This window comes from Alternaria viburni (genome assembly GCF_023758015.1).
Source record: "Alternaria viburni strain BMP 2772 chromosome Unknown scaffold_4, whole genome shotgun sequence".
NCBI classification, from domain to species: Eukaryota; Fungi; Ascomycota; class Dothideomycetes; order Pleosporales; family Pleosporaceae; genus Alternaria; species Alternaria viburni.
In genome coordinates this window covers 1,262,026-1,277,583 of record NW_026055773.1, presented here as the reverse complement: position 1 = coordinate 1,277,583, position 15,558 = coordinate 1,262,026, and the positions used below count along the sequence as shown (strand labels likewise).

The window sequence follows — 15,558 nt, the reverse complement described above, 5'->3', positions numbered from 1 at the left end:
GGAAAGTCGCGCTACGAACCAATGCTGACTCCATATAGCACAATGGTCACTTCAATAATTCGCCTTATTGTGTTGATCCCAGCTTTGACAGACATGGACCAAACCTGGATCATAGCCGTGGGGTGCTTGTGGATGTAAGGCCTCCGTTGATCTGATGTGGTTTCAGGAAACTAACCACAATACAGCGTCGTCGAATCGAACTTGTTCGTCATATGCTGCTGCTTGCCGACCCTGCGACGTTTCTTAAAACACGCGGCCCCGCGATTAGTCGGCGAGAGTCGCGGATCTGAAAACAAAGATTCCTCAGGTCGCAATCGCGGGTTGCGCACCTGGGGAAGTGATGGAAACGCCAAGCGCAAGTACGATACGTTGATGCGCACTGTAGACGGCGCGCAAGGAGACGGCGACGATGAGATTCCTCTTGCTAGCGTGGCTCCTAAAGCCTCGGGTGGGCGAGAGGCCAAGGCGCCGACCGGGCACGTCTCTTATAAAGGAGACAACGATAGCGAGGAAGCTATCCTGTACGAGCGGACCGTCCAGGTCACATATGAAGGGGGTAACGGAGGCGACCCTGCGAATCCGTACACACGTCAGGTCTGGCCAGACGGGCACCTGGCACCCCGGGCCCTGTGAGCTTCGCCCCACGCTTGACACTAGAAGTGCGTTTCTCGATATGACTGCTTTCTTACGACATTGCGACGCTCTTATGGATATCCGATGTACTTAATCAATGGCTGGGTTTACGATGGATGTCGGATGCAAGGCTGGTACCAACTAGGCGTTGGAGGGTCGCCTGATTTTCAGGACAACAGATTACATAATCACTATGTCATAGCAAGTCGCGGTTATTGTGGAGCGCCAGCACGCGCCAGCCTCCGCACCATCACAACTTCTATCAGACATGTCTTCTTCCACAACCAAAGCCATCGTTCACAAACCCCCCATCCGAACGTTAGTCGATAGGCCATCTGTGATTCTCTATGGAGCTATTCAGTCCGATCCCAACAAGGACTGGCAGGCACACCTCACAGCCTTGCTCTCCGATCTACCCATTGCTATCCTGAACCCACGCCGAGATGACTGGGACAGCAGCTGGATCGAAGACATATCTTTCCCGCCTTTCAAAGAGCAGGTTGAATGGGAAATGGACTACGCGCGCACAGCCGATGTTATCGTTTTCTATTTCGCAGGCGAGGCTAAGGCATTACAGCCCATCACGCTGCTGGAACTAGGACTGTATGCCGGAACAGGCAAGGCGATTGTTTGCTGTCCAGAGGGTTTCTGGAAGAGAGGCAACGTACAGTTGGTATGTGAAAAGTACAACATTGACTTGGTGGAGTCGGTTGAAGAGTTGGGTGACAAGGTACGGACAAGACTGTCGGCCAAGCTTCCTGAGGGGTCAACCACTGCGCATCCAAAGAACGCCGTGTGACATTGCCTCGTTTTCCTTTTGCGCTTTCAACCACTCGCAATCAATGCCCTGAGAAATGCGCCTCAAAAGATTATTGTGTTCAGGTCATTCGATTTCTAATTGTTCAGCTGCCAAGAAAAGCCACATATTGCCCCTCGCATTTGGTCTTCTGCATCATCCGCTTAGCCTTGTGTAGCCCGACAGCATGGCTAGCCATTCAGAGTTGTTCATTCACGCGAAGATGTAAGATTGTACGAACGAATCGTAGCCTAGCATTGCAAGCCGTCGCATCGTGGGGGTACAGGCCCAACGCAGTGTTCAGCGACCGGTCTCGAGCTGAACAGCGGCTTTGCGGATCTAGCTGCGAATTGACTCACACCAAGAAAAACCATTTCGGGACGAAAGCTGAGTTACGCGATATGTCACGTGCGTCTAAGGTCTTTACGCGCTGGCTGTTGAGCTCTGCATTCGTCTTTCCACGTGTTTCTTCCTTCCTTCAGATGTATGCGCTTTGCATCTAGGATTTACGAATGCTACCGAGCTACATAGCGACAATGTCTGGAGATCTCCGACTTCTCAGTCTCGATGGAGGAGGCGTACGTGGTCTGGCATCACTGTATATGCTAAGGAAGATACTATCCTTGGTTGGCAGCCCAAAGCCATGTGTCTATTTTGACATGATCTGCGGAACAAGCACAGGAGGTTTGATTGCTATCATGCTCGGTCGATTGGAGATGTCTGTCGATCAGTGCATTGAGGCGTACACCGGACTGATGGACGTTGTCTTCGATCCGAAAGACAGAAAACTGCCTTTCAAAATTCGAAATGGTAAAGTGCAGCCTCGGTACAAAACGAAGCACATGGAGAAAGCGATCAAGCAGGTGATGTCCAACGCTGGGTGGACATCGGATGATAGGTTCAGAGGGTCGAAAACTTCAGCTTGTAAAACGTAATGTCCCAAAGTTCTTCGTCTCGGGACCATACGCTGACTTAGCAAGTGTTGTGATTGCCATGACAGAAGAAAGCCGTGTCCCGATACGCTTCACTGATTATGAGAAAGCAGGCGAGCATTACAACTTCTACAACGAAGTCAAAATCTGGGAGGTAGCTCGTGCTACATCCGCTGCAACATCATTCTTTGCGCCAATGGAGATAACACATTCCGGTGAACCTAGACGATTCCTTGACGCAGGTATCGGCTCCAACAATCCCATCGACGAACTGTACCTCGAAGCGATGTCGCTGTTCGATAAATCCGAAGAAGAGTTCGACAAGCAGATCAGAGTGCTAGTATCGATTGGTACCGGCAAACCAGCATTACACGGATTCGGCGAGAAAGTCACCGAGGTTGCAAAGAGCATTGCTTCGATCGCAACAGAGACTCAGAACACAGCGAACAAATTCCATCTCACGCATAAGAAATTGGCAAGCAGGGGCGGATACTTTCGGTTCAATCCTCCCGACCTCTCTGAAGTGGCGATCGACGAAGCGAGCAAAAAGGGCATTATCGCATCGCGGACTGATACGTACGGCAACGACGCGCAGACTTTGGAGATGGTGGAGCGCTGGGTGAACGTGGCAGGAACCGAGAAAAGTGCGTTGACTCTCGCTAGTGCTGAAGAGATGGACTTTACTTAGATGGTCTCTCATGTTGGCTATTTCTCGCAGCATGTAGATCAATGCTGACTACTATCCTGAAATAGAACCAATAATCTCACCGACTCTATCTGCAAATCACATCAAGCCCGCTGTGACGAAACTTTTCTATTCACTGCACAAAGGACCCAAGTACATCAAAGAGTATGCGCCATCATACTGGCAACATCTAACGCTGGACTCATACTACGTGTACGAAACGATATACGACAGATGCAACCCTCAAGACAGAAAAGTCACTTGTACGTATCACAAGTCCAAAGTCAAGCCCTTAGAAACACTAACAACTTTCCAGTCAGCGCTTTCTTTGAGCAGTTCGGCCCCGATGCAAAGCCATCATCTAACCACGTCTTCGAAACCTGGGCGCGCCTTCTCCGAGACAAGCGCGATGTGCGCAACAGTATACATCGGAAGCCGTTCGTGATGGCGATTTTGTACATGCTCCACGTCGAATCTAGTCTTGATCTCACCAAGATGACAAACATAGACCCTAATCGACGCGAGATGCTGAAACGGTTCTCGAAGTGGGTGCCATGCAAGTGTGATGCTAGGTGTGGCCGCGAATGGAACTTCGTGAATGAGGTCGGGCTATCGCGCGGCGGAAATGGTGGTGATGAATGTGATCTCCTGCAGTTGTTCGACGATAGCAAGTGGAAGTTAGTGTTCAAGAGCGATAAAGTGCGGAAACTAGATGCGACCAGGAAGGCATGGGAAGCTTCGATGTGAGATGAGGGCAGATGTCGCTTGCTGCTTGTGTTCGTTGGAACTAGTTGACAGTTTTCTCAAAGTAGAATTTAGATACTAGGTTAATATACAAAGCAACTCGCGACAAGTCCATTGATGATGTCTCGCTAACTACGTCCTTCATGCTCAGTCTGAGGAGCATCGAAGTCGCCAATAGAGTATTCGTGTAGCCACTACAAGCTAATGGTCATAGAATCTGTTGCCAAAGTTGCTGCCCGATTCATGCACTGTCGACATCGGCCGTGGCATCTCACTCGCAGTGGGCCCAGAGTAGTCACTATCACTAGGAGCCTCAGACGGCGGCACATTCGGATGTGCTCCGGGAGGCGTCAGGCCGCTCCATTCAGCCATGATCTCATCCCGAGATCCGCCATATGATGGTATAATTTCGGTACGAGGTCCTTGAGTAACAGTCGGCTCGTATGGTAACTGAGAGGGCTGGTTATGTTGAACAACGTCGGTGTTTCTCTGGTGGCGCGGCCGGTACCAGCAGAAATATCCAAGTAGCAGAGCGATGACAAGTACAGCAATACCAGCCACCGTTATGAGAGCAATTGCAGTGGTACTGATCGGGTTACTGCTGCTGCCACCACTACCTCCACTACCACCGGCCGCTGGGGTTTTGCTGCCGGCGGTGGGCTGGAGTCCACTAGTGATCGATCGCAGTAAATCATCAATACCCGTGGTGCCAGATCCCGCGGTCAGAACTTCTCCTTCAACTGTTGATGTCCCAAGCACGAGAATGTCGTCTGAAGCTGTTCCGCATGCCCACGAGTAGAATGTATTCGTGTCGTCAAGGGCAGAACTGCGAGCGTAGCGGAAGCACTGTTGTGCTTGCTGCGAACTGTAGACTGAGATGAGCATTCATTTTATTACGAAAACTCTGGAGAGCATACCATTGAAGAATTGAGCCATATATGGACGAGCAGGTGTCGGCTGGGAGGGAGTAGCCGAAACAATCAGTCTGACCGTACGGTCGGCATGTAGCCCAACTATCGAGACACTCGACGTTGTTGCAGCATGCGAAGCCGGGCTCAAGTTGTTGTGTAGTGATGCAGTTATAGTTTTCCGCACATGTGATGGGTAATTCTGTTGCAGGTTAGATGTTGGCCGCATCCCCAGGGTAAAGATCAATGCACCTGAGTTGCCACGAATGAAGCCGCATGTCGCAACGGATCTTTTGAATATATCGCCATGTAAAACAGGAGCCGGCGTGATAAGACTATGTGGTATCGCTACCTGTACTCCTGTCGCCCGTACCTGTGGATTGGGGATGTCTTTTCCAGCGACCAGCGCGGCGATACTCAAAACATAGAAGCGGAGACTTGGTCGCATCGTCATCTACGGTGAAGCGGTATAGGACAAGTTCGTGTGGTGTTGTGAGTGCCAGCGAGGAATGCGGTTTGTGCACATGCGCTGTACCTGCTTCTACCCTCGGCTACCCTTGTTCCACGAGCTGAGAGAGCAAAGTATCAGCCTTCCTGCGCAAGTATGCATGTGTAACATATCGGTCTGGCCGAGCGCCACCAATAACGATATCTCGTATCTTTGGGTATCATGGATGCCGACGGCTTGTAGGACCTTGGGTTAAGCGTGGGGTGATTCATGCGAGCCTGTTGAAGCACCTGCAGGCAGCAATGTCAGCCGCAGTCCGAACGGACCTATCGCAACAGTTTTCTTCCGGAGGACTGTGTATGAATTAGTGATAATCAAGTGGTGTTGTACGCTGATCTGTAATGCCCAAGTTGTTCGCGAGAAGGACAACCTGTTCGTGCGATCCGGTCCTAAATGCCAAGTTCCCCAAGGCTGAATCCAAGATCCGGTTGCAGCGTGGTATAACTAATGAAGCGCGAAGGCCATTTGAAAGGCACATGCTGGGTGTGTTGAGCTTGGCGGGCTGAACGTCTGCCTCAGGGATGAGCATGGCTGAATTGCAGCTGCAACGCGCCGTGAAACGCACTTCCCTGGCGCGGTGCATTCGGAAAGCAGCTTTTGCGATTCGAGTATCGCACAAGCCCCTAGAATGGTATCGTTATTGGCTCTCAGCTCTCAAAAAGAGCATATGTCGAGAAAGCTGGGCATGTGGAGGAGGCAACGGGGCGGACATTCGGGCGTTGCCCATCTGGCAGTGGCGCTAAGTCACATGCGGCGCTACTGCACTCCAGCTTCCTCTAGTTCGCCCGCTCGGTCGCTGTCAATGTCAACTTTCACATCGTTTCGCCAAGCGTGAGAATTGGTGGCATGAAACTGTTTGATTACCAGTGCCACAATGAATGAGCTCTTGAATTACCAAAGACTACATGGGTCATGCTAAGCTGTCGCCCAGCGTGCTCTCCCTATAGAGTATATGGCTCTTGCTTCCATGAAACCCTTCTCTCATCCCTCATTCTATCGAACCTCACCACGCTCTGTAGCAAAACTTGGGCACCAAGTGCACAGTCCTCTTCCTTGCAGAACTCCCTTGGGTTGTGGCTCACACCTTCTCTGCACGGCACGAAGATCATGCTGGTCGGGCAGCGCTTACTCGCATAGACGCTATCATGCCCAGCACCAGAAGTCATCTCCATAGACTGGTTAGGGCCGAGAATGCTGCGCGCGGATTGGCTGACAGACGTGATGCAGTCTGCGTGGAACTTAGTTGCTGGGCTGTCGAAATCCTCGACTATCTCAACACTGAGTGGAAGACCGCTTGTGCAACCGTGGTTTGAGCCTTCAACATCTTCGCCTGCGGCGATCTTAGGGAAGTCGCGGAGGACTAGCTCCTTCATCTTCGCGACTGTCTCGTCTTTCGGTGCCCTGATGTCGAGGCTGAAAGTTACCTCGCCTGGCACCGTGTTCGTTGAGCCAGGCTTTAGGTTGAGTATACCCGTGGATGCTAGTGCGGCGTTGGCGGTTGCAAGACGATGAGAATGAAGGATCATTTTGCTCGCTGTCAGCAGCGCGTCAGCCCGCGACTTGAGATCGGTAGTTCCGGTATGAGTGTCTCGTCCCTTGACTTTGATCGTCATCCATTTGTAAGCTTGCACCCCAGTGACAACTCCGATCTTCTTGTTTGCCATCTCCAGAAGTGGGCCCTGTTCGATATGAAGTTCGAAGTGCGCCGCCATTGGCATGGCCTCGTAGCTTGCTGGTGTACTCCCCAGGTAGCCAATGCGCTCGAGCTCAGACTTCATGGTTGCAGTTCCAGGATGAACTTCGCGAAGGTTATGCGCCGTTTCAAGAGGAATAGAGCCCGCCCAAACTCCGCTGGAAACCATTGACATAGGGAAGCGCGCACCCTCCTCGTTAGTCCAGTTAACCACGCCGACAGGGTACTCAGTCTCCGTCCAGTTGTCGGCGAGCACTCTGAGCATCTCCACGCCAGCAGTAACACCCAGAATGCCATCATATCGTCCACCAGTAGGCTGCGTATCCAAGTGACTTCCTGCAAATGTAGGTGGTTTGTCGTTCCGTAGTCCCGGTCGCACAGCGAATTGATTTCCCATGGCGTCAACGGTAACCTCACAGCCGAGTGCCTTTGTTGTTTCTGCAAACCAGTCACGTGCAGTCTTGTCTGCATCAGACAGCGACAATCGCTTCATACCCGTCTCCGTTGGCTTTCTACTATCGTCAGCCACATGGACATCCATTACTCGGACCACTTACTCCCCCCATGGCTCGCCTATACCCCATTGGCAAGTGTCGTGGATATCCTTCATTAACCTCTCCTGGTTGACTTTCAGATCTCTCATCGAATCATCATTCATCTCCTTCGTTCTGATCTGCCATTGTGGCGAATTAGAGAAGCATCTGACATGCTTGCATGCTATGCCTGCTCTTGGAGCAGGTACAGCTCTCGGTGCGGGGTAGCGTCTGCTTGCAATGCGGAGTGCAGTCGGGAATCTGTTAGCCAGCAGAGCCATTATATGAGGAAAAGTGAGGAGGGAAAGAGATGAAAGTCATGGCGGCACGGGTCATGGAAGTCGGCATCTCAAAGGATAACATGACATGACAGGCGCCCAGTCGTAAGGAAGGGGCGGGTCGGATGTCCGATAACAGTAGTGCGGGACTATCCCGCTTTCTGATATGCAGGTTATCCGTCGGCTAATGGAAGCATGCGAACACGCGATGATAAGGCGGATGGTATGGACCTTGGTTGATGAATGGCACTTTGTTGCTTTGGCAATTTGTTCCAGAAAATTGCTGAAGTGATGGGGCGAAATGTGTGCGCCCCATGTGCTAATAATGTGTGTATTGGTGTGGGGTATCTATAGTGTAGCTTGTCCTTAACGCCTTTGTATGCTGCTCAAATCAAATTGCCTACGCGAATTTCTGGCTGTGCGACGGATCTTAGACAGCCTTGCCTTTCCCCTTTCCTTCAATCACTGGCTTGACGTCCTCCTCGGAGACCTCGTCCTCTTCCTCGCTATCGCTCATGAACTCATCGTCTTCGTCGTCCCAGCCAAACATGGCCCGTTGTTGCACAGGTTTTGACGAAGAAGCGGTCGGTTGAGCCTCGTCCTCTTCATCCTCTGAGCTGTCTCGTTGTGCCATCAGCATCTTCTCGATAGCCTCTCTCGTCTTGTTCTCTGCTTCCTCTTTGTCCTCAACCCACTTCCCATCAAGACGTGCTGTGCCTCTGCTGTTTTGTAGCTCTTCTTGCTTGCGCTCGGTGCTGGCCACGATGTCCTCCCACTTCTTCCGTCGCTCCTCCTTTTCGCGCTGCTCCATCTCGGGCTTGATCGCGAGGTACTCGGCAAGAACCTTGGCTTCAGTGACTGTGCGCAGGCGTCGCCCGTCAAGATTTCGAGATGATCCATTCACGTCGCCCTGCTTCTTCTTGCGCGAGGACATGCGACCACCCTGGGCGCGCAGGATAGATCCGAAACCACCCTTTCCACCACATAGCGGTACGGTCAGGCGTAGGGATAGAAAAGTGTCTGCAGGCGAGGACAGGAGCGACGACACGGGCGCAGCGTCATGACGTACGGAGCGGCGCGAGTTGGTCGTCAGGATGTAGGGTGAGTTCTGGATCCATGGTGCGCGCTCGTAGAGTGTATCGTAGATGGAGGTAAGAGGCGCATCCTTTTGCGTCGCAAAGGCGATGTTCTGCCCGCGAATGCTGTTGACGATGACAGTGATGGGGGACTGGGTGGCGGCGTCCATGGTTGCGACTCGGTGTTGTGTACGTCGCGCGTGCGTGGTGAATATCGCGATCGCTTGCAAATGCTATTTGGGGGTTTTAACTCCGGTTAGGGTGAGAGTTGCTTGTTGGTGAGTGAGAGTGGTTTGGTGAGGAGGCAGGCGACTGAGTCTTGAAGATTGGGGACCGGGCCTTGGCGGAACCGCAACAGCTGGTCATAGCGCTCGCTTAGACTAGCTTCGCACCCATCACTCGAAATCGCCTGCTCTCTACCAGCGAACTTCTGCCCTTATCGACCTTCAACCACAACTCCTGACATCCCGAGACTTCTCGCAAACCGTGAAGATGCTCATCCCCAAGGCCGACCGCAAGAAGATCCACGAGTTAGTCTACCTCTACAACCAACAATGCCACGGCGCATTCGAGCTCTGAGTTTCGCACGAAATGATACGACTTGATATGGGCTGAGCTACACTTGAATCCCTTCCACACAATTGAACACATTTGCTAACCATTCTTCTCTCCAGGTACCTCTTCAGAGGTTAGTATCCCCGCGCACTCGAGCCATGGCTATGGCACAATTATACATTTTCGCGGCTTTGCTGCATATAAGGATAGGCTGACACACGGTCACCACAGAGGGAGTTCTGGTTGCTAAGAAGGACTTCAACCTTCCCAAGCACGGCGAGATCGACACCAAGAACCTTTACGTCGTCAAGGCTTGTCAGTACCCCCTACTGCACTGCGACATCGTCGGCCCCTAACAGTCAACAGGCCAGTCTTTGACCTCGCGCGGTTACCTCAAGACCCGCTTCTCGTGGCAATGGTACTACTACACCCTCACCCCCGAGGGTCTCGACTACCTCCGTGAATGGCTGCACCTCCCCGCCGAGATCGTTCCCCAGACCCACATCAAGCAGCAGCGCTCTGCTCCTCCCCGGGGTATGCTCGGCGGCGGTGACGACCGTGAGCGCCGTGGTGGCGGCCGTGGTGGACGTGGCGGTGACCGTGGCGGTGACCGTGACGGCTACCGCCGTCGTGACGCTGGTGAGAAGGCTGAGGGTGCTGCCCCTGGCGAGTTCAAGCCCGAGTTCCGTGGTGGCTTCGGCCGGGGACGCGGTGCTGCTCCTGCTTCGTAAGCAGTTGAGGGCTTTCTGGAGTAAGGCTAGATACGGTTTCATCTTCATGTCGGGCTTTACTGCATTACAAAATGGGTTCGGATACGGCGAAATGACCGGATGATACTACGAATGGATCGCTTGTCTAAGTTGCGATGATGCAGTCTTGGACGACCATGTCCTCAATGATACCCCATAACCTTCAGTGAACTATTCTGTTTGACTATCTCCTTGTGTATGTGATGGCATGACTATGTCAGCTGCACATCGTCGATGCTATACTAGAAAGCCATTACATATCGTATTATGCTTGTACTCCTTCATTATGTCGTTTGACGGAGGAATAGCCATCTCAATGTCCGCCCTTTCCAGTCTTCATCAACCCATCACCGCTCTGCATCCAATTAACACAAGTTTGCCCGATCGGCTGCCCACCTGATTCCTTCTCCACCAATACCCTCAAAAACTCGAGTCTCTCCTCTACACTCGCCTGGCCATCCTCGCGTCCCTCTTGCTTCAGCAGGGCCCTCCCCAGCACAGCGATATTCCTCGTACTAGGAATCCTCAGATGCTCCTTCTCAACCACAAACCCCGTTTCCTCTGTTAGATGGCACACCCAACTACACAGACTAGCATACGCAGAGGGTTGCTTGGGCTTCTTCGAATCCGCCGTCATGGGATCAGGCATAACGTGTTTTGCATGCGCCGGCGCGCGAAATCTCGTTCCGCCAAAGTCATGTGAACAACATGGTATGGCGATGAAAGGAGATGAATTGAGGTACGCCAGCAACGGTGTCCATGGGGTGAGTTCGTCGGCGTGGTTGCTGATGATGAAGGTACCGGGTGGGAAGACGCCGTTGTGATGGGGTGTTGAGGGGGTATCTGTGTCTGAGGGAGGTGGTTGGAGGATCTCAGGTACGAGGAGCATCTCTTGTAATTTCTCGGTGTGGTGTTGTGGAAAGGCTTCCCATGTTTTTCTCCTTCGGGCGTCGAAACCCCAGCCATGCCAGCCTTCGGCGTTGAGGATGTGGACGAGTAGCCCGTTTCCGCAGCCAATGTCTACGAAGCCTGGGAAGCTGGCTTGTGCTACTGTGGTCTTTTGCTTTGCTGCATCTTCCTTCTCTTCCAAGTCGTTGACATGCTTGACCGCGTCGTTCATGGGGCCGTACATCTCCGTCCATAGTTCCATGAGGAAGGCAGCAATACCCAAGTCTTCGAAAACATGTTTCTCGGCAGGCGTCTGCTCCACCCATCCTTCGATCAGATCTTTTGCATACTTGCCCTTCAAGAATGCATACGTGTCCTGGAACCTCTTTTGACTGATGACTTGATCGTGATGAACGCGCTTCTTGTACCCAGCTTGCCGACCGCGCGAGTGTTTGTGTATGACTTCCAGAAGCTTGAGACCAGTGCGGGAGAGGCGGTTATCGAGAGGTTGGCTAGGGAAGAGGGAGTAATGAATAGACAGGTGCCCGGGTGCGGAGACCAGAGATGTATGAGATGATTTAGAGGTGGATGGAAAGTATGTATATAGCATGGCCAACGAGCGGACTTTGGGGTGATAGTAGGGAATGGCTTCTGGCGTTGCAGCATGAGGTATGTATACAACCATATACCGCTCTGCTTTAACAGTCTCCTTTTTCTCATCTGCACTCGTGATAGTGACATCCTCGTGCGATACAAACAGATGACAAGTCTGCATCAGCGAGTCATCCAACTTCGGATTCCGAGGTATGAGTTTCCGCACAACCGTGTACTCTAGCTCGTACCCTTCTATACCTCCATCGATCAGTTGCGGTCGGCATTCTGGTCGTAGATGCTTGACAATACTCGCCAGTTCCTCTGAGGTACTGGCCTTGGGGTTGTATGTTGCGTCTGTGAAACTTTGGTAGGAAAGCTCTGCGCGCGCAAGATGGGTTGAGGTTCGATTGGGGTTCTCGAGCAGGTCGCGACTGGTTTCGAGAAAGTACTCAGGCGCAAGATTTGCCGGCGCAGATTGCATTATGGTCCATATCTCGGGTGGGAGGCCGGTGGAAACCTTGGGTGCACTGGACATGTCGTAGGGTGAGAACTTGTCGCCTGCATATTCTTGGTTTTCGGGCTTCGGTAATGATTCTGCTTTTCTCACTTCTGCGTGATCTGTGTTCTTCTCGCTATCTCGTGGCGTTCTGTTTTCGCGATTCTCGTGTTGCTCATCGTGTGCCATCTTGTCCGTGAACTATCTCTTGATCTTGAATGACTCGTCCACAATGATAAATTTCAATCCCCGCCTAATTCAAACGATCATCAGATTGCTGCGGTCCCAGCGATAGTCAGGAGCATCCGCCATCGGCGATAAGCTGCTTCTTCGATAGAAATAGTTGTCTTGGATTCTCAAGTCGCACGGTGGTGATGATGGTGTTGGTGGTAAAGTGCAAGCGAGCAAATCGAGGTTTAGTTGGTCCACCATGACCCTTCAGTAAATCCAGCAAACATCCCTAGGATCAACAAAAAATACAGTACCACATGCGCTCTGCATCATTTTGCGGTAAGATTCTTGATCGTGATGCGTACATTTCGTAATATCTAGAGCATCAGGTCCGGTGCGCAAATCCGGGGGACTTCTCCTGATCACAATAGACGCATCTGAAGAGAACGACGTTTACGCGCAGCTCCATACCAGAAATCTATACTCTAGCTGTACTCTGTCGCTAGTCTATATCCCATAGATCTAACATGTCTTCAATCCCCCCAAATAACGCCCTCACTATGCATTTCATCCCCCTCTGACCAAATCTACCGCCCATAATAATGCGCCATCTCCAGCCCCGCCCTCTTAAACCCGCACTTAACATAGAATCCCTCATTCGCCTCTGAGCAATCCAGAATGGTCTTGTAGCAGCCCACCTTCTCCGCGACAAAGTCCAGCGCCTGGATGATCCTCAGACCCAGCTTCTTTCCCTGCTGGTCCTTGGCCACAGCAATATCCTCAATGTGTCCTACGAGGCCGAGCTGGTGGATGAATTTGCGTTCGACGATGAGGGCGCCGGTGCCGACGATGGCGTTGGACGAGTCGGTGATGCAGAGGAGGAAGTATTCGTCGTTGCGGGCGGACATCCAGTCGTAGCGTTTGTTCCATTGCTGTGGGAAGGTTGATGTGTTAGCGGTGCGCTCGTGCTACGTGTGTTTGCTTCAGAGTGGGTGTGGCAGAGCTATGTCTTGCTTGTTGTAGGGGGTTGGGAGAGGTTTCGTACCTCTTCCGTTATGTCTCCCACTGTGGTGAGCACCCTAAGTACATCTAGGAAGCCATTGTGGTAGTCTTTCCTCTCGAGCGGTCGGCAGCTGTAGCCTTCTGGGAGTGCCTTGAGGACTTCGGGCGAGATGAGCTCGGAGCTGAAGAGTGGGCCTTCGGTCGTTGACATCGTGTGTATGGATTGTTTCGAGCGAGTGAGATATAGGTACAGGTGGCTAATTGAGTTGTGACAAGGTTTGCGACGCAATCGACCAGTCTTTCTACAGCTGGTGCCAACGCGCGGGACTGGGGGTCGCGGGGGTATTTGGTATCTTATCGATAAGCAGGCGGTGAGAAGAAGGTCGCGGCTCTCAAGACAACCGATAGCGTGATGTGAGCTTGATAGCGATACTTGAGACGTTGAATATACGGAAATAGTGCAGCGGTTTGATTTTCGAGATATCTAGGTATTCAGCAAGGTGGCTACACGATTCGTTGCGATAGCTGGGCAATGTGCCAAGCATCCAGGAACCAGATCTATATTTGGAACATTCAGGGAAGTCTCGTCATGATCTTCAGGAGCTTCCTCGTGTCGGCTCGTCACGATCGTATTGCGACACCAAAGCATTGACAGAGTCCAGTCACAAATTAAAGATATATTTAATTGCAATATAGAGAATTGAGTACCCACACTCGTCCGCCTGTTACTATCTTTATCGCGAGAACTTGACCTGCCTGACTGCTCTTAGCACGTCCTCCGGCTTCAGATCTCCATCTTTAAGGTCGAGCCCCACAATCTTCGCCAGCGCCTCTGTGAGCTCCATGTTCTGTCGCTGCAGCAACATGGCCCTCTCCTGCATCCGTGCCATCTTGCTGATCGAACTCTCTTCTTCGGCAACCTCGTCATGGCCACTGTCAATCGCGACTGAATCTGACAGAGGTTCTGGTGTGTGAGCTGGCGTCGGCAACGCTCCAACAACTGGCTCGGGATGCTGCTCTTTCTGTTCGTACGTCGGCAATGGCTTGCGCTTGATGCGCTGCAAGTCTCGCAGCTTCCGAGCTCTCGTCTGATCTTCTCGATTTGACCGTGCGGGCGATACCGCTAGTGGGTGGTCATCAGCAGGCACCAGCTTTGGTGACTTGGGTAGCCTCTTCGGGCTCCGCGGCGACACAGGAGCTGGTTCGGAGAACGAACGACGCCCATGGCTGGCCATTATACGCTCCACTTTCGGGCTGGCGAGGGGATTCAGCATCTCCTCGTCGAATGTGATGGCGATGTGTCGGGAGCGTCGTTGTTTTGGAGGTTGAGATGTGGGAACAGCAACCAGCTGAGTGTTGCGAGGGCTTTCGGTCGGTATGACGATCCTAAGATGTCGCGCGCCTCCAGACGTGGTCATCTCGCGGGCGCACGTCGGAATAGGCGCCTGTCTGCGTGTTCGCTGAGGAGAGCCTTCCACTGATCCAACGCGAGCAGCCAGAGTCTTGCGCTGTTTGACTTTGAACAGCTTCATTTGCTTGCGCGGTTGTGCTGTAGACTGAGGGTCTGTAGATGGTCCAGTATGTTTCAAGTAGTAGCTGAGATCATTCAGACCAAGATCAGCACTCGCTGTCAGTGCATCGTGGCTGAGAATTGGTGGCGCCAATCGTCCTACCTGCGAGGAACCTACGCGGCCAGCCTGTCCTACGTCAAGGCGTTTTGAGATTCGCTTCTTCCGAACGTGGAGATCGCCCTCCAGTTGCTTGTCGTCGTCATACAACGATTGTTGCTCCTCATCTACGAAGATAAACTCGTCATGCGTGGAGACGGCAGGCTCGATCTGGGTTGGGAAGCTTGGGTTCGTGAGCCGCTTTGGACTTCGATCCGGTACTGCTGGTGGCGGCTCATGCAGATCTGGTTCACCAATGGCATAGATATCGATAGGCTCTCTGGTCGACTTCGGAAGAGTAGGCTCAGGTGAAACTGGGAGGGGAACATCTCGTGGGTCTGGTGAGTAGGCGTGACAAATCGCCTTCGATACAGATACTGGACCGCCCGTCTGGCTATCGAAGTATCTCTGGATCACCCCAAAAGTACCCATTTCGCCAACTTGCTCGGTTTCGATTTCAGGTAGCAGCTCGCTCATGGTATCATAGCTAGCCTTGCGTCGGTGCTTGGCTACCAGTGGCTCCAGTGGCGCATGTCGTGCGGCATTCGTTAGATTCGGCATCGTTACTTTGAATGGCGTCTGGCGGCGCTGGCGCTTTTTATCTTGTGGGCGACTGATTGGGATGCTTGCGTTTCCAATACTGGCATTGC

At 52.4% G+C, this 15,558-nt stretch overlaps 7 protein-coding genes across 7 annotated transcripts; 2 read left to right on the top strand and 5 right to left on the bottom strand.

Annotated features, from left to right (window-relative positions):
- Positions 1-1,965: 1,965 nt before the first annotated feature.
- J4E79_002698 (uncharacterized protein) lies at positions 1,966-3,793 on the top strand (the record flags this gene model as incomplete). The annotated part of the gene is made up of 4 exons (XM_049351596.1): positions 1,966-2,360; positions 2,410-3,005; positions 3,115-3,309; positions 3,363-3,793. The coding sequence occupies 4 exons, from the start codon at positions 1,966-1,968 to the stop codon at positions 3,791-3,793; spliced, it is 1,617 nt and encodes a 538-aa protein (XP_049214234.1).
- A 2,354-nt stretch (positions 3,794-6,147) lies between these two features.
- On the bottom strand, positions 6,148-7,440 carry J4E79_002697 (uncharacterized protein; the record flags this gene model as incomplete). Its single annotated transcript, XM_049351595.1, has 1 exon — positions 6,148-7,440. The coding sequence occupies one exon, from the start codon at positions 7,438-7,440 to the stop codon at positions 6,148-6,150; it is 1,293 nt and encodes a 430-aa protein (XP_049214233.1).
- Positions 7,441-8,140: 700 nt separating this feature from the next.
- J4E79_002696 (uncharacterized protein) lies at positions 8,141-8,956 on the bottom strand (the record flags this gene model as incomplete). The annotated part of the gene is made up of 1 exon (XM_049351594.1): positions 8,141-8,956. One exon carries the CDS (start codon positions 8,954-8,956, stop codon positions 8,141-8,143), a length of 816 nt encoding a protein of 271 aa, XP_049214232.1.
- A 322-nt stretch (positions 8,957-9,278) lies between these two features.
- J4E79_002695 (uncharacterized protein) lies at positions 9,279-10,072 on the top strand (the record flags this gene model as incomplete). The annotated part of the gene is made up of 4 exons (XM_049351593.1): positions 9,279-9,316; positions 9,461-9,474; positions 9,573-9,656; positions 9,708-10,072. The coding sequence occupies 4 exons, from the start codon at positions 9,279-9,281 to the stop codon at positions 10,070-10,072; spliced, it is 501 nt and encodes a 166-aa protein (XP_049214231.1).
- A 331-nt stretch (positions 10,073-10,403) lies between these two features.
- J4E79_002694 (uncharacterized protein) lies at positions 10,404-12,257 on the bottom strand (the record flags this gene model as incomplete). The annotated part of the gene is made up of 1 exon (XM_049351592.1): positions 10,404-12,257. The coding sequence occupies one exon, from the start codon at positions 12,255-12,257 to the stop codon at positions 10,404-10,406; it is 1,854 nt and encodes a 617-aa protein (XP_049214230.1).
- Positions 12,258-12,826: 569 nt separating this feature from the next.
- On the bottom strand, positions 12,827-13,452 carry J4E79_002693 (uncharacterized protein; the record flags this gene model as incomplete). The annotated part of the gene is made up of 2 exons (XM_049351591.1): positions 12,827-13,171; positions 13,285-13,452. 2 exons carry the CDS (start codon positions 13,450-13,452, stop codon positions 12,827-12,829), a joined length of 513 nt encoding a protein of 170 aa, XP_049214229.1.
- A 523-nt stretch (positions 13,453-13,975) lies between these two features.
- Positions 13,976-15,469, bottom strand: J4E79_002692 (uncharacterized protein; the record flags this gene model as incomplete). The annotated part of the gene is made up of 1 exon (XM_049351590.1): positions 13,976-15,469. One exon carries the CDS (start codon positions 15,467-15,469, stop codon positions 13,976-13,978), a length of 1,494 nt encoding a protein of 497 aa, XP_049214228.1.
- Positions 15,470-15,558: the final 89 nt, after the last annotated feature.